This window comes from Rattus rattus, chromosome 5 (genome assembly GCF_011064425.1).
Source record: "Rattus rattus isolate New Zealand chromosome 5, Rrattus_CSIRO_v1, whole genome shotgun sequence".
Classification (NCBI taxonomy): Eukaryota; Metazoa; Chordata; class Mammalia; order Rodentia; family Muridae; genus Rattus; species Rattus rattus.
The window spans coordinates 8,088,158-8,112,045 of record NC_046158.1 but is presented as its reverse complement, the minus strand read 5'-3'; the positions used below and the strand labels follow the sequence as shown (position 1 = coordinate 8,112,045).

Below are 23,888 nucleotides of genomic sequence, written 5' to 3'. Positions count from 1 at the left end.
GGAAGCTGGGACAGAGCAGAGGTGGGGTAGCAGCCCAAACACATGTTGGGGCTGATTCTGAGAACCAGTGCTAAAGGCAGTACTGGGGAGTGCTGGCTTGAGCAAGGTGGGTGGCCTAGGGCAGAAGAGGCCTCTCTGTACCCAGCTTGATCAGGAAGGGGAGCCCCCATGTCCACTCACCAGCACCGGAGTGACTCTCTACAGTGACATACCCAGAAGGACACTTCTCTGTCACACAGCCCTGTGGTGCTGGCTGTTGCAGACACTGGATAAATGTGTTTGATTCCAGGGCCACAGCTGGATGCTCAGAACCCACAATCTTAAGGCTGGGCCTTCAAAGCGAACTGACAGAGGGACCACAAAGAAAACTAACCCCACCTCACAAACACACCAGGACGTAGGCAAGTAGGTTTGGAGAGTGGCAGGTGAATGTGTTCAAGAGAAAATTTTCCTAAAAGCAAAAAAAAAAAAAAAGGGGTTGGGATTTAGCTCAGTGGTAGAGCGCTTGCCTGTAAGCGCAAGGCCCTAGGTTGGGTCCCCAGCTCCGGAAAAAAAAAAAAAACAAAACCAAAAACCAAACCCCACCAACCTTGATGACAAATAAAGCAGAATTGCCACCACAGCCAAGGCCAGGCCTGCTGCCAGCCTGCCAGGCAGGGCAAAGGCGTGCAGTTCTCAGGAGACATAAAGGATGCAGTAGGCCCAGCATGGGTCACTGAATGCCTCTGTGAGCATAGTTCCTTCAGACACCAGCCTGCAGAACTCACCCGGGACAGGGAGCGGAGGCTAAAATGACCCTAACTTTGTATGTACTTTACCAACTGTTAAACATATGCACTCGGGGTTGGGGATTTAGCTCAGTGGTAGAGCGCTTGCCTAGGAAGCGCAAAGGCCCTGGGTTCGGTCCCCAGCTCAAAAAAGAAAAAAAAAAAAAAAAAAAAAAAAAAACCATATGCACTCCAATGGTTTATTTTAAATTATGTGTATATTTATGTCTCTAGAGTATATACACATGAATGCAGGTGCCTTGAGAGGCTGGGGAGGGGGGTACTGGAAAGGACTAGAAATAACTGGGAATCGTGTCAAGGATGGTGATCAATTTCATGTATTAATCTGACTAATATGGTACCCAGTTATTTGGCCAAAGTGGACATGGGGGTATACATCTTCAATCTAGCACCCAGGAAGCAGAGACAGGAGGATCCTTTTAAGTTCAACATTAGCCTTGTCCACACAGCAAGTTCCAGGACAGATACACAGGAGAGCCTGTCTCAAACAAACCTGCCAACCAAGGACAACCTTTGAAACATCTGGTCAAGTATCTTAGATGTTTCTGTGAGGCGCTCTTGATGAAATGCTGTTTAAGTCAGTGGGTGCTGACAAGACCACTTAGGCCTCCAACAGGCCTGCACAGCCTGTTGCAGGGCTGAGACAAGGTGGGCAGCAGAGGTGGGGGTGGGATTGTGCAGCCAGCAGGTTGCATCTGACTGCAGCTCTTGACTGAATCTCCACCCCATACCATGCCCCAAGACTGTGGACCTGTCCTTAACTAGGAGCCAACTGCTTACAATAAATCCTGACTGTTCCGCTTCTTGAGAGTCTTGGCTAGCAAGTGCCACAAAGTACTGTAGTTCTTTTTGTTTCTTAGTACTACAGCTCTGCTGGAGACAAGTGCAGCCTTTCTCAAACACGCCCAGAAAAACACAAATGGAAAACAAATCAATATAGGGTGCAATACACAGACTCAGTAATATGAAGTCAGACGCCAGTGGCCAGGACATGGAGAACCAGTGCTTGCTTCTGAGGGGGGTTTATTTTTATTTATTTATTTATTTTTTTACTAAAAGCACTTTTATTTACATGGGAATTCAGGAGAATTACAATACTTTACTAAGTGTGGCTAGACTTCAGGAAGTCCTTCTAGTCTGGCCAACCCAAGGCAAGACGGCCATTGCCCTGGGCTCTGTGCAGGTGAGGCCTCTAGAGGGCGTAGGGTCCCTCCCTCAGCACCCTCCTCAGATCCAGAGTCAAAGTATTCCTGGGGAGATGGGATCGGAACCTAGGTCTCCTCCCCAAGGACAAGGATGGGCAGTCATTAGGAGTGGGAAAGCCCCCAGCTGAAGTGTCCTGGCAGCCACTATGAAAGAAGTCCTCTGGGGACAGGCAAGGCTAGCGAGCCTTTGGGGAAGAGCTCCTTCCTGCCTTTGGGCTGAGTGTTCTTTGAAGCAGCAGGAAGCAGGGTCAGCAAGGACTCGGGTCTGGCTGGCTGATCCCCAGTGAGCTGGGGAATCACTTGAGCCAAGTCAAACAACGGTCTTCAATCTTGTCAGGAGGATGGGCTGGCTCAAGGCATTTGGCTGTGAATGGCTGTGTCTGGACTGTGCGTGCCAGGCTGTTCAAGGCACTGAGACCACAAAGAGACAAGGCAATGGCCCATCTTTGGCTCAGCACCCTCAGGAAGTGGTGCTGCTGCCCTGGGGAGGTTACGCACAGGGGACCTTCCATGGAGGCCCACTTGGCAGGGACTTGACAGTCTCTGGTTGCACAAAAGGAAGCTGTGAGACAGGGTGTTTTCAGGGAATTGAAGAGCTGGTCCTTTGGTGAAGTCAGGCTGCATACAGCCTAGTGTCCTCATCTCACCACTCTGGATGGGACATAAGCCTGTCCCAACTGTCCCACCATGGCATACCAGCATGTCCTGAAGGAGGGAAGGAAGAAATGAGGTGCTAAAGCCTCAAGCAAAAGAAGCACTCCCAACTTTACCTCCCCCCATGTTGAGACACCCAGGAAAACTGATTAACAGGACAATTAGGGCTGGTCTTGGCTTATACCAAGGCCACCCCAAACAGATGGTGCTCAAACAAAAAGGCAGTTTAGCCAAGCAGGCTCCTCAGGCCCCTGTCACTATATTCACAAGACCCCTAGGGCCAGGATGGGTGCCCTAGGTTTACCACATCTACCTCGGGCTTTTGCTGGTCTTAGCCTTGGGTCATCTGTATGGCAGTCTTCCACCCAGGACAGAAGAGCAGATAGTACCAAGCAGCAAGACATAGCCAGAGCCAGGGCCTCTGGTTAGGACAGCAGCTCTCTTCAGAGGAGCCTCTAGGCTCCTCCGTGACCTTGCTCTGGCGTCTTTGTGAGGACAGTTGCCGGTCTCACCTGGCCACCCGGGAGCAGTGCTTCCTCACACGTAATCCAGAATCTCTGTTTCCATCTCATTCTCGCTCCCATCTGAGGGCTTGAACTCCTCCTCTTCCTCCTCCTCCTCCTCCTCCTCCTCCTCTCCAGATTCAAACATCAGCTGCTCTTTCCCATGATCAGCCTTACCTGTGTTGGAGAACAGAGCTGCACGAGAAGGAAAGAAGGCTGTGTTCCAACGCAGGCTTCTAGGTGGCCTAGAGCCCACTCACCGTGACAGGAAGCTGGCTCAAACAGTACGCAAAGCATGAGGGCGGGGACCAAGAGGGCGGGGTGCAGACAAGTAAGGCATGTTTGAATCCATGTTCTGGAGAGAACCATGAGCAGCCTGGGGCCCAGTGTACCTAGAGGGCATACACCATTATTCCCAGAAAAGCTTCAAAGCCTTCCCTGGGCTCCCAAGAGTGAAGCCTACACCCCAACACCGCCAGGAAGCCCGCTCTACTCAGATGCCTGCTACCCGGCTTGGAAGGAGTCCCTCCCAAGAGCTTCTCATTGCTCTCAGGTCCCCTTGTAGATCCCTGCCTTGCAAACACTCACTTTCCAGTGCCCTAGGGGCTAGCTCAGGCTTTGTTTTGAGCAACAGGCTGAGGAATGCAGTGCAGAGCCATGGGCCACATAGCCCCATGGGAAAGGATGGGCAGAGCTGTCCTTCCTGTATGGGAAGGTCGCATCTCCCTCCTGTCGGCACATGTCCAGTGTCACTGCTGAGTGCTGGCTCACAGACCTCCCCTCTACCATAGAGATAGTAGGAAGGTCTCTGGAGCTTCTTGTCAGCTTTCGTCAGACCTGTTTTGAACAGGTCTGAGGCTTCCCTGCCAGTGGCTCTCACCAGGCCTCTCGGAGCGGATGGTCTGTAGAATCATGAGTGACATAGTGTCTCTCAGGTGGTCTGTGGTCTTGGGGAGGCACCACCCATCTTTCTCTGTGCACACACTCTCTGTCCCATCATTGCGGTGAACAATCTTCTGTAACCTGTGGGCGAGAAAGCTGCATGGATAGAATCCCTGGACAGGGCTCGGTGGGGAGCTTGTTCAGAGCCCCAGAGTGGGACTCCATGTGCGCTGGCTCATGGGATGCTCTAACACAGGGCTATGGGCAGGGGGGTTGTGCAAACAGGGGGCCAATGGGAGACTTGTACATGGTCTCTACGTAGGAAACGGTGCTCAGACAGGTGTCTCAGAGGCAGTGGGTGATGGAGAGCTTGCAGGGGCGAATGGTCTCAGCTGGGCTCCCTAACTTCTGTAGTCTCTGAACACCCCCCCCCCAAATAAAACCCTACACAAAGCTGGATGTATCCCCCAGAGATGCTTTCCTGCTAACAGTCAGCTTTCCCTGGGTCCCACCCACATGCTGCCTTGTTCGGCGTGTCCCCTTTAGTGCTGTTGCCCACTCTTGGTGTTTCTTAGCTGTGGTTGAGAACAAACAGGCTGAAGGGGCCCAGGATCAGGAACCACACATGCAAGGAGTGACTGCTACTAGCAAGCAAGGCTGCTTTCTACAGGGCACAGTGCAAGCCTGCGGTTGTCAGGAGCCTTACAGCCCACATACGCAGGACCTACGCATACATAGGCTGCACCCGTCCCAGTGGCCAAGTCTTCCCTAAGAGCCCAGCTGCAGGAAGAGCTGTAGAGAACATTAGTCCTGAGCGAGTTCTAACCCAGAATCCAGGGCCTATCCCTGGGCACAGGACGCCCCATACATACTCTTCCACATTCAAATCACACAGCTGGTAGAACATCTGTCGATAGGGTGGCAGAGCCCCTTCCCGGAAGATGTAGACCGAATCCTGAGGAAGAGGGAAGAGATGGGATGGCTGCAGAGTACCCCAGGTCTAACAATGCAGGGGACACCCATGCTGTGACTTTCGTGGAAGTCTAAGGGGTTGGCTTGTCCCCGGGCCCAGGGCAGCCAGCAGATGTGGAGAAAGAAAGCTCTCTCCCCAGGAGGTGCTAGGAGGATGGAGGCAGTAAGGCCCTCCTCAGTTTACAGCATGGGATCCATGCTGGGCTCTGCCTTCTGCATCTTCCAAAAGGAGCCAGGTTGCTCCTCACTGGCTGTTTCTACTCAGTCACTTTATGGACCCTGCATGTTCCCTTGGCCACTTTTGGGGGAGGAAGGCAGGGTTTAATGAGTATCATTTCCCCCCTTTTCCACTTGGAATATAGCCCTAGAGTCAAGGACAAGGCCCCCAAGACACCGGTGGCCAAGGCATGATGGCACTAGGGGATAGCTGTTTTCCTCATGTCACTTGTCTCTGCTCAACTTGAATTTTCTGACACAGCTACTTGAGCAGTGACTCCAGGGTAGAGACACACTTGCTTGGCCTTCCCCAGGACTGTGGAGTGGTCAGAGGTGTGGGAGTATGCTAGCTCCTGCTGGGCTGTGCTGATGAAAGTGTGAGCCCTGGAGGGCTGTGTGCATCCCATAATGCATTTCACCCCACAGCTGATCCGCAGATGTTCTCGCTTGGCCTGCTCATGTATATGTCTGACCCCCATATCCCAGTAGCAGTTATAGGCCTCAGGGAGCCAGGCTCCCAAGGGGCAGCTGCATATATCTGCTGTGGTCAAATTTCCCTCTTCAGGACTCAACACCACCTCTGCCCAGACGGCTCTAGTTGCCCATGACCTTGGGTAGATGGCACCCCAGATTCTCACTTTGTTTGTGGAGGGTCCTAAGGGGTGAGTAACGCAAAGGCACTGGGTAGGAAGAGCTGAGTCGAAGACCCCAGCGTCACTTAGAAGTGCCCAGCCCTGCAGTGACACTTCAGCGCCCCCACCTGAGCGTCCACGGAGCCAGAGAGCACTCACCTTGAGCTTGTACTTATTGTAGGTCAGTTTCCGTGGGCCATCGCTTCCCGATGGGCCCAGGCCCTGCTTCAGGTCATGCATGGTGACAGGTTGGCTGGCTGCATGGAAACAAGGCCGTGCTTTGGTACAGGCGTGGGGATCACCCACCTGACCTTCTGCATCTGCCTGTAAGGAAGGGCTGGCAGACCCTCCCATCTGGTAGTCTGATGCCCACCTCCCTTGTGGATCCTGATGTGGACGATTCAGCCACTTACGTGTCTTCTTGACGGTGATGGGGAGGCTGTAGTTGTATGTGCTGCGCTTCGCTTTGACGGGCATGTCCCTGGAGCCATATCCTGCATGCAAGAGCCATGTGTCAGGAGTGGGTGCCAAAGCCATCTGGGAAGCGGCCGGGGACCCACCTCACGGTGGCCAGCTCCACCTGCACCTACAGGAGGATGGACGCCAGCTCATCTGGCACTGATCTCCTTGTGTGGTTTCCCTGGCACCCTGGGCTGGATACTTAAGGAGGACCCATGTCAGGCTTTGCTTATGGGCTAGAGGCATAGCACAGCCAGCAAAGGGCCAGCGTTTCCAGTCCCAAGCTCTTTATGTTGTTCCATAGGCTCTCGGTAGTGGGCGCGGCTAGGGACACAGAAAGGTTTCTAGCCTAGTCGCTCCACAGGAGTAGACTCAGTTTTTGGAGACAGATTTTCACCATGTAGCCTTGATTGTCTGGGAATTCACTATAAAGACTGCTGGCCTTGAACTCATAGAGATCTGACGGCTTCTGTCTTGTGAATGTTGGGATTAAAGGTATGTGCTACTCTGTCCTGCTGGAAATGGGTTCTTTAAAAATAAACAAGCAAACACATACTATACATAATTATATATAATGCATATAGTGTTTTATTATATAACATTAGCTATATAGTATATGTGTATGTGTATGTAAATGCAGGTGCCTATGGAGACCAGAGGCGGTGTATCTCTGGAACTGTAGCTACAGACACTTCGAATTGTCTGACATGGGTGGTGGGAATTAAACACGGCCCTCGGTAAGCATGTGTGCACTCTTAACTGCTGAGCCATCCCCATTCAGCTCCGGAACAGAAGAGGGTGCTAGAAATGGTGGCTGGAAAGGTGCTGTGCAAACGTAAGAATTCAAGTTGGGATTCCAGCACCTCCACAGCAAGATGGACACCCTGCATGCATGCCTACCAATCCAGGCCCTGGGTGTGTGACAGGGACAGGATTGTGTGGCTTCTAGCCAACTGAGAAAGTGTGAGCCCCAGGTTCATAAAGAGCTTCTGCCTCAAGGGCTAGGTAGAAAGTGACAAGGACCCTAACCCTGTCTCTGGCTCCCACGTGTATGAACAGGAGCGCTCTCCTGCACACACGTGCTGCTGATACTCAAAACACAGATGCACACAGATACACACACAGATGTCTTATTTTTGTTTGTTTGTTTGTTTGTTTTGGTAAGGATAGTGCTAGAAATGGTGGACACAGAGACAAGGACAGAAAGTAAACTTATATTTACCGTATTTCATTCCACAACGGATTCGAAAGTCAAGGACTTGATAAATCTTGGCATCTGGGTGCTTTCGAGGGTCATAGCCAAATCGAATCCACAAGCTTCTCCATGGGCCTGTTATCTGGAGATCAAAAAGAAACTGAGTGTGAGGATCCTCTAGTCCATAGGTGGGGCCAAGCCCTATAGTGAGGCAGCAGGAGCCCCTGAGCTCTGAAAGCATGGCCTTAGGCTTCACCCGTTGATGGGGTTCTATGAGGATAAAGTGAGATCAGGAGTTTCTACCACTGTTCGTGGTACCCAACTGTTTCTCCCATGACAGTTAGACTAAGAAGTCATGTTCAGTGAGAGAAGGTGGCTTTCCAGGCTAGAGGCCAACAGTGCCTCTGTCCAGCATCAACCTCTATGGTTATGTTTTATGCTGGCAGGTAGGACCCCCTTCCTTCTGAACTTGTAAGAAGCTCTGGACCACCCCACCCCCACCCCTATCTCCATCCTCTCTTGGGAGGCCTCAGGTAACTCTGCCACTCATTGGCTGCAGAACGAAGACATGACATGTCAAGGCCCTGAGCCCAGCTTTCCCTCAGAAGTAAGAATGGACTCTTACTGCCACCTCCAGGAGGAATGAAGGCAGTGAGTGCCAGGCCCTCAGGAATTTCTCACTACAACATCACTATGCACAGAAGGCTTACCTAAGACTCAGGTGATACTTCTTCCTTTAAAGTCATCCACACACAGCCTGATTGGAAAGTTGTGGTAGACCTAGGGGCTTTGAAATCTTTCTGTTTCTTTTTTGGCGTCCATGTGTATAGGTCTTGGTGTGTGTTCACATGTGTGGGTATACGTCTCTGTGTGTGTGTGTGTGCGCATGGTTGTGGGGTATGTGATGTGATGTGTGTGTGTGTGTGATGTGTGTATGTGATGTGATGTGTGTGTGTGATGTGTGTGTGTATGTGATGTGGTGTGTGTGTGTGTGTGTGTGTGTATGTGATGTGATGTGGTGTGGTGTGTGTGTGTGTGTGTGTGTGTGTGTGTGTGTGTGTGCATCAAGTACTAGAGGGTGTGGTTGGTTGTCTCTTTCACTCTTCACCTTATTTTTAAGATACAATTCCCCAGGACCTGCCCAACTCTACCTACTCAGTGTTGGGGTCACAGGCACATGCTACCACATGGGTGTTGGGAACCCTCAAGCCACTGTAGCAAGCACTTTACCCACTGAGCCATCTTCCCAGCTCTGTAAATAGTTTTAACAAGTTTTCTCAAGGTGTCAGGTAAGAGGGATGCTAGGAAGTATGTATGCCTTCTGTTGGCATGGCTCTAATATGTCCCAGCAGGGATCATGGACCACACTGGTGGGAGAGACTAGACTTACCATGTAATAAGCCATATAGGGAAGCAAGATCTTAAGCTTGTCAGGATGGACACTGACGTTAGACTTGACAGCATTTCGTGACCAGATGGGACGGATGTCAAAGAGCTGGGGAAAGTCAAGGACAGAGTTTGAGATAAACACCAACAGCTACTGGCTTCTACATCAGCTGTCCCTGTGTATCTGGAACCCACCACACTGACCAGTCACTCATGACCCCTTCCTCCTTACCCCAATCCCTTAGAGGCATGGATTATACCTCTTGGACACGACCTTACATGGTTCACAGTACAGTGCAGCACCAGGGCTGAGCATCACACGCTGAAACCCCAGAGCCCTGATCACTGCCAGCCTCGAAGGCACGTGCTGGAGGTGGGACCTGAAGGAGGTGAGGGGATGGCCTGGTCTGGGGGAGGCTGTACTAGGCACTGTGAGCCACAGGGAAAGCCTCAGGTGACTACTGAGGTTCAGCAAGGACTGCAGTCTCTGAAGGACCTGGTCCTTGAGCAGGGTGACTCTAGCTTCAAAATAGAAAGCCCCATGTGAACCTGCTATTTAGGACAGTACACCCAGCAGAGATCCAGCCACTGCCACAGAGCACTGGAAACCAGAAGGCAGTGTCCTGTGACAGGCTTTCAGTTACACCCAGGGTGAAGGCACCATAGCCTGGCACATGGCCAGTTTCCGTGCATTTGTTACAAGTAATAGGTCTACACAGACTGTCAGACCAGCGCCACACTCTAGCCACATCTCAGCAACGACCCACCTCTGGCACCCCTAAGGGACTTTTAAAAACTCTAGGGACCATTTTCAACTTTGGAAATGCGGGGCTTCTGAGGTCCTGAGCACTCAGCCTTGCCCCAGCACAGTGATTCCCGCCCTCTTTTTATTTTACTTACAGTAATTGTCTAATTGTCAAGGCTAGTCCCAATCTCACTCTACCAGCCAACTACCCCTGCTCCTGGGCTAATAGGCTGGGCCACCAAGTCCAGCTTCTGACACAGCTTTTAGATGTAACAGCTGGAGGTGCTAACGGAGCCAGCCGTGGTGGTGCAGTGCGGTGGCCCAGCAGGCTAGGTGGGCATGAGCTCACCTTCCTCAGCTCCTCCTCCACCTTCTGATCGATGGGGTTGGTGCAGGCTTTCTTCCATGTCTGCACTGCAGCCTCCAACGGCTGTTCAGGGACCTCAGTGTCCTCAAAGTTGACAAAGATGGCATTGTGAGGGCGCCGGGCTCTACTCAGTCCAATCAGGTTCTCTCCTGAGATAGAGGGATTGTGATAGCCTTCTCTGTGGGCAGAGAGAGACGATTAGATTACCTGTGAGGCACAGGCCTGGTCAGGCAGGCAGAGGATCCAGCAGGAATCACCAGTAGACCACACCCACATGCCTTTCTCTGGATTCAGTGGAGGGACGCCCACTACTACCTACTGGAAAAGCACATGCCCTTAGGTTTCCATCAAGGGTAAGACTGGGTTGTAACAGCCTGCAGTGGCTCTCGGAAACTCTGGGGCCCGTGGCCCTGAAGGAGGGCAAGGCCCCTATGTCTCAGAGCTGGGTATGGGAAAGGGCACCATCGAAAGGCTGGTGGTCTCTCAACTGCAACTTCATCTAGCCCCACACGACACCAGCCAGCCAGTGCAGAGCCACACAACATCTGGCCAGTGCAGAGACACCATCCAAATGCCCATCAGCTGCACGTGGACAGGGTCGTGGTGGACTCTGCCTACTTACATGACCCACTTATCTCTCCTGCTAGAAGCTGGGCCTTAGCCCCAAGAAGCCTAGCTGCAGCTACCTGAGCCAACTGGTCTTCTACTGAGCAGACAGCAACTTGGCTCAGAAGCATCTGGGCAGCACAGAAGAATGAAAAGGATGTAGCCAGATGGTGTCACCAAAGCCCAGAGGGTAAGCCAGGGTCCTATCTATCCACCCCATAGCGTCCAACCCACGAAGGACCCAAGTGAACTGCACCCTGTGTGGCGGTGATCTGTGTGTGCATGGGAGGGTTGAGAGGTGGGTGAGCAGTGTTTCTCATACACAGGGGCAGAGAGCTATACCTTCCTCAGTTTGCCAAGAACCTTAAAAAATAGTTTTTTGATTTTTTTTTTGTTGTTGTTGTTTTGGAGACAGGGTTTCTCAGTGTAGCCCTGGCTGTCCTAGAGCTCACTTTGTAGACCAGGCTGGCCTAAAACTCACAGAGATCTGTCTGCCTCTGCCTCTGCCTCCTGAGTGATGGGATCAAATGCGAACACCACCACTCCCGGCTAAAGCAGCAGTTTGCGAACACGCATTTACCTGTATTAGCAGCATAGAGCCTGCCCAGGAGATGGCTCCTAAGGTTCTTAGGGCGACTCTTTAAGGATAGCTGGCAGAAGCCGCAGGCCCAGAGACAGCAGTTTCAGGAACCCTCAGTTTCAGCCTGTGTTTCCCCCATACCAGTCCTACCCCACAGCACCACAAGTACATTTTACTGTGTGTCCAGGATGCCACAGTCCCGTCCACACAGTCATCTCCTTTTTATGTGGACGTGTCTATATGTTTGTGTAACATATGTATGGATTTTGAGGAGGCCAGAAGTTGTGAGCCACCTGATGTGAGTGCTGGGAACCAAACTCTGGTTCTCTGGAAGAGCAACAAATGCTGCCACCACTGGGCCACCTCAGCCCCGTCACCCTTTTATAAGAACAGTATGCTGCTACGAACGCAGGCTGGTCTAGAATTCCTAGGCTCAAGCAATCCTGCTCAACCCCATCCAGTTTGCACTTTACCCTACTTTTCTCCACACATGCATATCAACCGTAAACTTAAAAAACAAATAAGTGATTTTTCCATTGGCAAACAAAATATGAAACAAGGGGTCAAGTCTGTGGGTTTTTTTTCTTTTCAAATGTGCCTTTCAGGAGCCATACCAGGTAGGTACATTCCTATCCTGCTTTAAAGACTTTCCCCCTCAGCCCCCAACACCCTCAAGAAGAGAAGTAGGTGGCTGGCCTTCATTTTAGAGAGGGGCGTAAGGGAAGGACCTCAGGGCTCTCTCTGGCTAGCTCTACTGACCACAGTGACCCTAAATCTGTGGAGAACCACTGGTAGAAGCAGAAGGGGCTCAACACCCTGCCAGCCTCCCCTCTGTAACCCCAGCCTATAGGACATCCAACCCCAGAGGGCAGACAGCCAGGCCCTCCTCCCCTGGCCAGACAAGTCCCCAAAATCAATAGTGCCTGGGAAGAAAAGCAGGTTCTTTCCGTGTGCTAGGAATCTGCCCAATCACATAAGGAAGAAAAAGGGTCATACCCATGGGCCCAAAGACAGCTGGCCCCAAGCCACGACCTACTCCAGAAGTGTGGACAGCTGCCTACCAGCCCCTCTGTGCAGAGCACAGCCCATGGGCTTTAGTCTTCTGTGTAGTGTTCTTCCAACTACAGGTGCCAGGTACTTTGTAAGAGTAAGCTTACTCTGTAAGCACATCAGAAATTTTGAAAAAGAGGCGAGGCAGTCAAGCATAGTGGTGCAAACACATGGGGACACACAGACACACACACAGACAGATGGATGGACGGACACACACTCACGCAAGCACGCATGCACGCACACACGCACTTCTAGTTAGATAAATAATCCTACCCAATGCGGGGCTCACACTCTCCCGCCAGGCACTCGACAGTGCAGTGGAAGGGTTTCAGCAGGAAGGCAGTGGCACTTATGCTCTGTGGTTGATTCTTTTCTTAACACTTGTTTCTTAACAAGCACAACTTACTTTCACAATGAAAACAACCAGCAGAGCAGGGAAAGCGACAGACCAAACAGCCCTGGAAGAAGGCATTGAAGAGCACCACGAAAGGCACGGAAGCCTCTTCCCTTTTTTGTTTTTTGAGGCGTGGTTTCTGTGTGTACCCCTGGATGTCCTGAAACTCACTCTGTAGTCCAGGCTGTCCTCAACCTCAGAGTTCTGCCTGCCTCAGCCTCCCGAGTGGTGGGGTTAAAACTGTGCACCACCACCATTCTCTGCTTTCGTTTAAGTCAGCTCAGGGTGGCCTTAAAACTTGTGACCCTCAACTTTCTGAGTGCTGGGATTACCAGCGTGTGAATCTATAATCCCAGCAGTTGTACTTATTTGAGACAAACTCTCTGTTGCCCAGGCTAGTCCGAAGCTCCTGGGCTCAGGTGAGTGCCCTGCTTCGGCTTTCCCGGGAACTGGAGTATGGGCATACACTATTGCACCTCCAGCTCATGTGGGCTTTTTTGTTTCAAGGCAGGGTTTTCTCTAACAGCCCTGGCTGTCCAGGAACTGGATTTGAAAACCAGGGTAGCCTTGAACACACAGACAGAAATTCCCTTGTCTCTGCCTCCCATGTGCTAAGATTAAAGGCATACACCACCAAATCCTCCTCAGAGCAGCTTTTTAAAGCAGGGAATAATATGCTTTTTGGGGTGAGATCTAAGCCTGCTGCAACAGCCTAGGGATTTTAACCTGAATTAAAATGGGCCCCATGGACTCATATATGTGAATGCTTATTCAGAGGATGGAACCTTTTGAGAAGGATTAGAAGGATGAGGAGGCGTGGCCTTGTTAGAGGAAGTGTACCACTGGAGGGGTTCTGAGGTTTTAAAAGCCAGGCCAGGCCCAAATCAATCAATCAATCAATCCCTCTCTCCTCTCTCTTCTCTCTCTCTCTGTCTCTCTGTCTCTGTCTCTCTCTCTCTCTCTCTCTCTCTCTCTCTTTCTCTCTCTCTCTCTCTCTGTGTGTGACACACACACACACACACACACACACACACACACACACACACACACACACAGAGGCTTTGGAGGTGGCAGCTCCTCATGCCTCCTCTGCACGGGCTCCAGGTTTAGTCTAGAATGTTCTCTCTGAACACTTTCTTGCCTTGGTCCTCCATCACTCATTTCTACAGCTAGCTCCTTTTTTTTTTTGCTCTTTTCTTTTTTTCGGAGCTGGGGACTGAACCCAGGGCCTTGCGCTTGCTAGGCAAACGCTCTACCACTGATCTAAATCCCCAACCCCTACAGCTAGCTCCTTAATGGCTTCTGGACCCCAGCCGCCCTCACAATGCATTTAATGCACTCATGCATTTGCTCACATTCTGCCCTGCTTCCCAGCCTCCAACCTAGAACAAACCTCCCTGCCATGTAATCTGTTGACACCAAGTCCTATGGGTCACCACAGGACTGTGTCAGAGTTTCTGTCCTACCCCATCCAAACATGGCCACCCTGGACACACCTCCTGGACCATCCCAGGCCTCTGCTGTCCCTCACACTACCACTTGTTTTACACCACAGTATATGTTCCAGCACCTGCCCAGGACCCACCACGTGCCATGTCAGCCCTCGAGCTGGACCTTCTGAAGACTGCGCACAGCCAACAGTCTCCTCAAAGAACACGGGAGACCAACCGCAGGCTGGCTTCCAAGCTGCCTTCCTCTTCTGGCTTATCTGTGTGCTGACCTGCTTCCCAAGGCTCCTGCCACCGGGCCCCAGCCATTGGCAGCACTTGGCCCAGAACCCTGGTTATAGGAGAGAGCAAAGCCAGCCAAAGCACTGCCCTGGGAAGCGTACAGCACAACGAGAAAGGCTGTCTTTGCGTATGTCATTTTAAAAAAGTAACAGGCATGGTGACTTTAACCTATGACCCTAGCACTTGGGAAGCTAAGGCCAGAGAGGCTGCAATTCTGAAGCTAGCCTGGATGTTGCGATTTGCTCTGGGCCAGCCTGGGCTACAGAGATAGACCTTTTCTCTAAATATCACAAGCGTAATAGTAGGAACAGTGTGAGACTAAGGATTGGGCAAGGCCCAAGGACTGGGCAAGGCCAGACACAGAGCCTCCTGTGTAGCCTGGAGACCCCAAGTCTCATCTACACCCTTTATAAATGGGGATGACAAAGAACTGTCAAGTGTTGGGAGGAGAGAGAGCAAATGCAGGCTCCGTACCTCACCACAGCTGGTGAGCACTACTAATCTCATATTGAGTGTTCAAATTAATTTCTTCTACATTAGTCAGTCCTGGCTCTTATACACAGGAACTCTTCTTCCTCTGTGCCAATGTACAGATGCCTCCAGAGAAAAGCCCACATTTGACAATGCCTGAGACCTGCCTTTTCAACAGCCCCATTCTGTCCAGATTGTGTAAAACTAAATGACTCATCTCGCTTGAGTTGCATGTGGTCTTATTTGGGACTTTACAACCCTGAGTGCAAGAGATACCCACCGCTGACTGAGATACCTGCAGCCCATCCTCAGAACACAGAACACAGCCCGTACTCAGTGAGCAGGATTCAGAGACAGCCATCATCAGCTCAGAGGGAGGGCCCAGCAGATAGGTGAGTGCTGGATAGTGCTGGCAGCTCCCTCCAGCCATGTGTGCAGACAGGGAGGTAGCTAAGGGGACAAATAGGCTGAGCTTCTGCAGGGAGATGGCAGAAGGCACTCTGCTAGGACAGGAACCAGGAGGCCATGAGATGGACAGAGAAGACAAAAAAGGCCCCTGGGTTGGTGTGGGATGCTCGAATATGGCATTTCACAGGTAGCACTATTACCGGTGACTGCAAGGTCCAAAGAGAGGCTTGTCAGCAGTGACCAGGGGGTCAAAACCAGAGAGCACTTCTCATCAGGTGCTCTGAGTCCCACTAGTTCACTGTATGTTGGGAATGAAGCCAGTGTGTGACCACCAGGCCACTGCTTAGGGCGCTCCCCTTCTGAATTTAATCCTGATGCCTTGGCTGCAAGCCTTCTGCTGCTCTGAGGCCTGGGTGAGGCTGGGGGCTGCCTACCGGTGCTGTGTCTCAGGGCGATAGAAATAGTCCACAGGGGTGTCCAGCCTGGAGAAGATGGGCGGGGGGATGTAGAGTGGCAGCTCCTGATGGAAGAACTCCTCCTTCTCAGGCTTGCACATGAGCACTCTGTCGTACATGGACACATGCGTGCCGTCAGTCTCTGTGTGCACTGCCAAGTACTGGAAGTCAGACATTCCTGGAAAGACAGAGAGCAGATGGCAGACTCTCCCTCAGGCTCTGGCGCTGCTATGCTGACACCCAAACCCTCTCAGGGAGGTGCCAAATGGGCTGTGCAGTAAGAATGGCTTGGGGGAGACAGGGAAGCCATGGCCCAGCAGGGAAAAGCCCAGGGAGCTAGTCCATAAAACACAGTGAACCTCTGCTTCTAATTCAGTATTTCCGCCATGCTGCAGGGGCTGCTGGTCCAGAGCCACACTGCGCAGCAGGGTGTTGGCAAATTAGAGAAACAGAACTGTGCTACATTAGGAACAACTTTCCCTCTGGAAGGACAATCCTCGTGGTGAACACTCAGGGTGATGTACATCAATGCCCAGCCCAAGGGACCCCAGGTCCAGGTCCTAGTCTCCCTTTGTTCCATGTTTGAGACATGATTTTCCTGTAACCAAGGCTGGCCTCAGACTCCACTCCTGCTCCTTTTCTCTCTTTGGATTCTCTTTTCTCACTAGTCTTTTCAGATTTTCCACCGTCTCTGTGAATCTTCTCCAGAGCCTACTGAATGCTGGCTCTGTAGCCCTAGTACACAGATAAGGGCTAGAGAAACTGGGGAGTGGGGTGTGTGGGAGAACAAATACAGTGACACACCTGTGTGAAAACCTTACAGGGAAGCTCATTACTGTACACGCTAACTTAAAGTTTGGTAACAGGCAGCCAGGGCTTATAAACCACAATTCCAAAGTAAATGTTCTTGGGCGCTGCCTTTCCAGTTCCTGCTTCCTCCCCACAGTTCCTGGAAAGAGCAATTCTGAATGAGGATCCTAACAAGGCATCCAGTCAGCTGGGGAAACTTGCTGGGGAGGCAGACAGTGTCACGGTGCTGCAACTGCACCATTTGGGAGGCTGATATAGAGGCTCAGTGGGCGTAGAGTTTAAGGCCAGCTTGGGAGAAGATCCCAAAACACGGTTGTCTCAGACTGGAGATCTGACCAATAGTTTGATCTGGTCCCACACAACAGTTTATCTTAAAATTGGAAGGTTTCTCACAGAACTCTAGATTCCTAGCTTCTCTCTCTCTTCTTTAATCATTATTTTTATTTCATGTGCATTGGTGTTTTGCCTGAATGTATGTCTGTGTGAGGGTGTCAGATCCCCTGGAACTGGAGTTACAGAGGGTCTTGAGTACTATGTGGGTGCTGGGGAATTGAACCCAGGTCCTTTGGAAGAGCAGCCAGTGGTCCTAACTGCTAAGGCATCTCTCCAGCCTGTTAGCTTCTCTTAAGTGTATAAAATGTTGGGGCTGGAGACAAGATTCAGGGGTTAGGAACACTTCCTGATTTTCCAAGGACTTACATTTACTTCCCACATCAGATGACTCATAACTGCCTGTAATTCCACCTCCAGGGAATTGGACCCTTCCTTCAGACATTTACATGCACTTACATGTGGAATATCCACATATAACAACAGAAAATAAACATAAAAAGAGAGAGAGAAAACCAGGTATGGCGGTACAGGTATTTAATCCCAGCATCCAGGAGGCAGAAGCAGGCAGATCTCTGTGAGTTTCAGGCCAGCCTGGTCTACACAGAGAGCTTCAGGACACTCAGGTCTATGCAGAGAAACCCTGTGTGCTGGCTAGTTTTATGCCAACTTGTTCCACACTACAGAGGAGGGAATTCAATTAAGAAAATGCCTCCCTCAGATCAGTCTGTAGGCAGACCTGTGTAACATCTACTAATCAGTGATTGATGAGGGAGGGCCCAGCTCTTGTGGGTGGCACCCCCTAGGCTGGTGGTCCTGGCTTCTGTAAGATCAGATTGAGCAAGCCATGAGAAGCAAGGCAATAAGCAGCATCCAACCTCTTACATCAGCTCCCGCCCTGCTTGCGTTCCTCACTGCTTTTGATGAACTGTTATATGGAGCTGTGAGTGAAATAGCCCTTTTCTCCCATGCTGCTTTGTCATGTGTTTCATCACCAAGCAGTGTGCCCACAATCCATAAAGGACTGTTGACTAATGGCTGCTTCCACAATGGGAAACGGCTGTGCTGTGCCTCAGGCACAGGCACACTCTATCCCACTTCCATGTGGCTTCACATGGAGCCCTGAGATCACCCAGTACACCTAGAGATGTCACAGTTACCCTGAGATCACCCGGTACACCTAGAGATGTCACAGTTACCCTGAGATTACCCAGTACACCTAGAGATGTCACAGCTACCCTGAGATCACCCAGTACACTTAGAGATGTCGCAGTTACCCTGGAATTTGTAAATTGTGGAGATGGTGCCAAGGATTTCCAGATCGAACGTGACGTGGGGGTGGGCCTCGTCTCCCGGGACACCTCTGCGACGCCTTGTTCTTTTCCGGACACGGAGCAGCAGGCTACTGGTACTGAAGCGGTTAGCACACACTGGGTGGCAGTATGGGTCCTTGGGCCGGAAGTAGAGCTCCAGCCTCTTGGTGGGGTCAGTGTAGATCTGTGGCAATGCCCAGGGAGACAGGGAAGCGGTAAGCAGCTGAACACCCAGCAGAGTTCTGCTCCTCTCCCACGATGCCCAGCTGACAGCGACTCAGGAAGGGCCCGGGGAGCATGCTCTACTTCCAGCTCTTCATGCCAGTAAACTCTTTTTTTTTTTTTTTTTTTTTTTTTAAATTTAGTCTTCTCCCATATAGTACATCCTGACTGCTGTTTTCCCTCCTTCTTGGCCTCCCAGGCCCTCCCTCCCACCTCCCCTCTCTCCAATATTCACTCCTCCGTTACCCGTCAGAAAAGAGCAGAACTCCCAGGAATATCAACTGAACATGGCATAACAAGATACAATAAGACTAAGCACAAGAGTCATATCGAAATGGACAAGGCAACCCAGGAGGAGGAAGTGGGTCCCAAGCAGGCAAGGACTCAGCAACAGCCCCTGCTCCCAGTGTTGGGAATCCCACAAGAGCACCGAGCTACACAACCATAACACACATGCGGAGGACCTGGCTCAGCCCCAGACAGGCTCCCTGACTGTCCCTTCAGTCTCTGTGAGTTCCCACGAGCCCTGGTTAGTTGATTCTGTGGACCAAGTAGGACTCACTTTTTAAAAATTTTATGCATATGGGTGTTTTTTAAATTCAGTTTTTAAAGATATATTTGTTTTATGTATGAGTACACTGTTGCTGTCCTCAGATACACCACAAGAGGGCATCAGATCCCATTACAGATGGTTGTGAGCCACAATGTGGTTGCTGGGAATTGAACTCAGGAACTTCCGAAGAGCAGTCAATGCTCTTAATCATTGAGCCATCTCTCCAGCCCAGGACTCATTTTTTCAACCCAAGTTTATTCATGTTTAAAGAGTAAAGAGAATGAAGTCAAAGAGCCTCCTTCCAATAGGTTACAAAGTGAGAGAGATTAAGTGCTATCACCTATCAAGTGCAATACACAAAGGGACTCTCCTAGTACCATACCACAGGCAGGGTTACTGTCCTACTTACTTCCGAACAGGCAGAGCTTTCAGAACTGACTAGGGTAGGGCTACGCAGGCCAAAAACTACCCACCTGCTCCAGGACTCAATTGATAGTCTCTGGCAGTCATTTTTATTACCAATGGCCTTCCAGGCCCCAGTTCCTTCTCCTTAAAGGAAAGAGAAACCAACAAAAACTCAAAGACTAGTTTCCAGCTCATGCACCATAGTGTTACAAGTATTAAAATTAGAAGAGTGGTGCCTAACTCCTGGTAAGTACTAACACATGCCACCTACATGTGAACAGATGTTTGCCCCACATTTGGTAAGAGACATGCAGTGAGTGTCAGCTGTGTGTGTGTGTGTGTGTGTGTGTGTGTGTGTGTGTGTGAACCAACAGCGTGCGCTGGCCCAATCCACTCGTCTCGCCCACAAGTTCAACTCCTGACTCCCAATACTTAGGATAGGGGCCTTCATGAAGTGCTCAGTAGCAATCGAGGAAAAACATGAAAGTCAGAAGAAGCCTGGGGGCTGGAGAGACCACTCAGCAGTTAAGAGCACTCGCTGCAGTTCCCAAGACTGGAGTTCAGTTCCCAGCACCCAAACACTGGGCAGAGTGCAGTCACTTGTAATCACAGCTCAAAGAGATCCAACACCCTCTTCTGGCCTTCACGATCACCTGTTTACACAATTAAACATAAGGCTCAACTCTCCTTCTCATAAAACACACAGCTCTGACCTAATAGAGCAGGGATGAGCCCAGACATGGCCTGGAGTACATCAGGAGTACTCCAGAAAACCAAGTAGAATGTAGAAAGGTCGCTATCAGGCATCCCTGGGGCAAGGGAGAATAAGGATTCCCTCAATGTCATAGCGTGAATAATGGAAACTCTACTAGCTCCATCAGCTCTTTTCCACACTCATCAAAAAATGGAGCAGAGGGCTGGAGAGATGGCTTGGTGGTTAAGAGCAAAGGCTGCTCTTCCACAGGTCCTGAATTCAATTCCTCACAACTATCTGTAATGGGATCTGATGCCCTCTTCTGCTGTGTCTGAAGATAGCAACAGTGTACTCATACATAAGGTAAATAAATCCTTTAAGAAAAAGAAAAAGAAAATGGAGCAGATATTAGAACAAGAGAGGTCCCAGCTCTGAGTTTACAGTCCCAGGGCCAATAAATGTAATACATGAACAGGTAATAAATGTACCAAATTGAAGTCTGAGTGTAATTATCAATGGAAAGCCAGATACTAACTACAGAATCTACTTGTGCTAAGATGTTGAGGGAAATCATTCTAAAGAAATATCCCAAGATCCCTCAGAGTTTCACGTTGTGTGGCCTGTTCACTCGTATGTACGTGCTTACCACAGAACACAATGTCAGCGAATTCTATCACTTTTAGTTTCAACTACAGGTGGTGCAAAAGTTCTTAACTCTTTCCTTCCGTGCCTCGGTTTTCTACCGAGAGCAGTAAGGTCAGAGCAGCTCACTGTTCTGGGACAAATGCTAAGCATGCCACTCACATTTGGGGACAGAAAGAAAACAATGTCTTGTTCACAACAGGTCCTAGAGCATGCCTAAACTCTCCGTTGCCAAGGAAACCACTCTCCCGCCAGGTGGTCCCGCCCATTCGATAGACGTAGATTCCTTTCCCGCGGTCCTGGAGTTTCCCAGCTCCTTACTCGAGAGACGCCTTCCTCGCCGCCCAGAGTCTGTAGCATCTTATCTTCGTTTTGCACCACGCCCGGGTACTCCACGCACACCAGTCGCCGTTCCCGCTGCAGGTCCACAGGGATGGCGGCCTTCGGGTCCGCATCCGACTCCACCGCCGCCATGCCTACCAGTCCGGTCCCGGCCCGCCGCGGTCCGCTCTCAAATGGCTCCTCTAGGCTTCACCTCAATGGTTCCGCGAAGGAATTGTTCCGATCCTCCTTACCTTTCGCGTCTCCTTAAATCAGGGAGACTCAAAGGCCTCCAGGAACCAGGGCGACCTGGTTCATTTTGCGACCCCACAGCGGCCTAGAGGATTTTTACTTTAAAAAGAAGAGGGTTGGACAAAGGGACGAGACGAGGGTGTGACCCAACCAGGATTTGACCGGGTTCTTCCGGACGTCCTGTCCAATGAGAGCTTGAAGGCGTGTCCAAGGAGCCTTCTGGCCCGCCTCCCATCCGTGAGGTGGTTTTCGGCTGTCGAACAAAAACGGTCTGCTGAGTCTTTTTAGCCTTGCTTCTGTGTGTATGTATTTAGGGCTGACCACTTGAGACTGGATATCAGGGGTCTTAGCAGTGGAGAAGGCGAATTCTCTCAGTAGCCATTGATTGACGGAAGCTCTTTATCTAGGGATGGGCCCTTGTGAGATTTTTCCCCGTCCACTTTGGTATTGTTGAGATTTCATGGGTGCAGCTTTCCTGCCCTTGAGGACACAGTGTGCAACACGGGATTTTTCCCTCTTTTCCTCCCTCCCTCCCTCCCTCCCTCCCTCTCTGTCTCTCTGTCTCTCTGTCTCTCTCTCTCTCTCTGTCTCTCTCTGTCTCTCTGTCTCTCTCTCTCTCTCTCTCTCTCTCTCTCTCTCTCTCTCTCTCTCTCTCTCTCTCTCTCTCTCTCTCTCTCTCTCTCTCATCTTTCTATGTAGTCCCTAAAGGCATGCGCCACCATGGCCCAGGCACAACGCCCTTAGAGGGAATTCTGTGTAAGAATGATGGGCTTGTGTCATTGGGCACCAAGTGCTCTCCTCACACCACACGCATTCTGACCTGAGCTCAGGGCAGGAGGCAGACACACTTCTTCTGGTAAAGACTTCTCTTGTGAGGAGGAATAGATTAGGAAGACGAAAAGTGGATTCAGACAAGGCAGCCTAATTCAGGCAGGAGATGCATCCTGGGGGCAGGAAGGTGGCTATGAGAAGGAACTTTGGAAAGTGCATTGGAGGATATTAGGAGACCCCAGATTTCTAAAGTGATTTCTCCCAGTCAGAGAGCTCATTGTTGTTGGATTAGGAAGCCACAATAGGGGCTGGAGATAGCTCAGTGGTTGAGTACTGGCTCCTCTGCAAGAGGCCAAATGGCCTGCGACTCCAGTTCCAGGAAATCTGACACATATTTCTGGCATGCATGTGGTTCACAAACAGGCAAAACACTCATAGCCATATATTTTTAATCTCTTAAAAATTTAAAGCAGAATAAATCTGCAAAGTTTAGACAGTTCAGCATTTTAAAAAGGAAAAGCACAAACTGATGTGAAGTATTTATGATTATTTGGATTGGAATACCCATCCAGGAACCCAAACCTCTGTGTGTGTGTGTGTGTGTGTGTGTGTGTGTGTGTATCTATGTGTATGTGTATGTATGTGTATATCTGTGTGTGTATGTGTGTATGTGTATGTGTGCGTGTGTGTATGTGTGTATGTCTCTGTGTGTGTATGTGTATGTCTCTGTGTGTGTATGTCTTTGTGTGTGTGTGTGTGTGTGTGTGTATGTCTGTGTGTGTGTGATCGTGCCTGACCTTCTGTAGCTGGAGTTACAGGTGGCTACAAGCTGCCAGCATGGATGCTAGGAACTGAACTTAGGTCCTCTGGAGCAGCAGCACTCTACAGCTAAACTACTGTCTATCCCCTTCTGAGCACACTGAGCCATCAGCTAACAAAGACACTGGCAATGTGCGCTGAAAAGCAACTGAACTAAAGGAGTTGTAGTTCTTGGCCTACCCTTTCCAATTCGGCCTCACATTTTGCCACTACACTACCCTGGGTGGTGAAGCCAGGAGACTCTTCACAGTTTTTTACACACTGAGAAAAACTTGCAATGTGTATTTTTGTCATCCCTGTTTTCCAAGCATCATCTGATGGTTTAATTTTCCAGAAAGGAGACCGTGACTAAGTAGCATGCTCATTTACTGCTGAGTGTAATTGCAAATTAACAAATTGACAGCTTCCTATCCTCACACCTCTGTGAGTCTGACACACAAACTTCCGAGCCCTTTTTGTTATCTTCCAGAGATGACAGTAAAATATTAGTTGCACATTGCATCCCATATCGGGACGTATGTATAGCACCTGCTTAGCAAAATTTGCAGCATAGGCTAACCACTTGTTGGTTCTATGCGGGTCTGACTTGGTCGGTATGTTTTGTTTGCTGAACGTGGTGCTCCTACCTCTGACTGAGCCTACAAAGCTGCTTCTAAACTACATGGGGGGGGGGGATTAAGCTCAGTGGTAGAGCACTTGCCTAGCAAGCGCAAGGCCATGGGTTCAGTCCTCAGCTCTCCCCCCAAAAAAGGCAAAATACTAAACTCTATGGAGCCTCAGTTAACACCCTCTTCCAATGTAGTAACACTTTCGGTTTTCAGCTGTAATCTCTTCTCCTTATGATAGAAACATGACCTTAGAAACAGATCTCATACTGTTCCTGTCGCAGTGGATCCCCAACCCCTCTTCCCTCCACCACCTAGCTGTCAGCTTCTCTTCACCTTTAGGTTTATGTGTAAGCTTTAACTTCCCCGGGAATCCTCCATGATAACCGAAGCCTAGTTTGGTGATTTCCTTGGTATACATGGCACTCGAATGCACACATCAGGGAGTCT

At 50.4% G+C, this 23,888-nt stretch overlaps 1 protein-coding gene across 2 annotated transcripts; it reads right to left on the bottom strand.

Moving 5' to 3' along the window:
• Positions 1 to 1,794: 1,794 nt before the first annotated feature.
• Gtf3c5 (general transcription factor IIIC subunit 5) lies at positions 1,795 to 21,385 on the bottom strand. 2 transcript variants are annotated; one of them, XM_032902965.1, is made up of 12 exons: positions 20,992 to 21,385; positions 18,119 to 18,338; positions 15,681 to 15,879; positions 9,987 to 10,182; positions 8,897 to 9,001; positions 7,534 to 7,648; positions 6,266 to 6,346; positions 6,012 to 6,109; positions 4,905 to 4,987; positions 4,031 to 4,173; positions 3,160 to 3,345; positions 1,795 to 2,698 (listed from the first exon to the last, which is right to left on the bottom strand). In XM_032902965.1, exons 1-11 carry the CDS (start codon positions 21,142 to 21,144, stop codon positions 3,185 to 3,187), a joined length of 1,554 nt encoding a protein of 517 aa, XP_032758856.1. In that variant the 5' UTR covers positions 21,145 to 21,385; the 3' UTR covers positions 1,795 to 2,698; positions 3,160 to 3,184. The 2 variants fall into 2 exon arrangements, with proteins under 2 accessions (XP_032758856.1, XP_032758857.1); XM_032902966.1 differs by having other exon boundaries at positions 3,160 to 3,327; positions 20,992 to 21,384.
• Positions 21,386 to 23,888: the final 2,503 nt, after the last annotated feature.

Coding starts and splice junctions, on each gene's coding strand:
- Gtf3c5 (XM_032902965.1), bottom strand. CDS start 21,144: ATGGCGGCGGTGGAGTCGGATGCGGACCCGAAGGCCGCCATCCCTGTG. Junction 9,002..9,986: donor TGGAGGAGGAGCTGAGGAAG/GTGAGCTCATGC, acceptor GACTTTCCCCAG/CTCTTTGACATCCGTCCCAT. Junction 4,988..6,011: donor ACAATAAGTACAAGCTCAAG/GTGAGTGCTCTC, acceptor CCTCTTCCTCAG/GATTCGGTCTACATCTTCCG.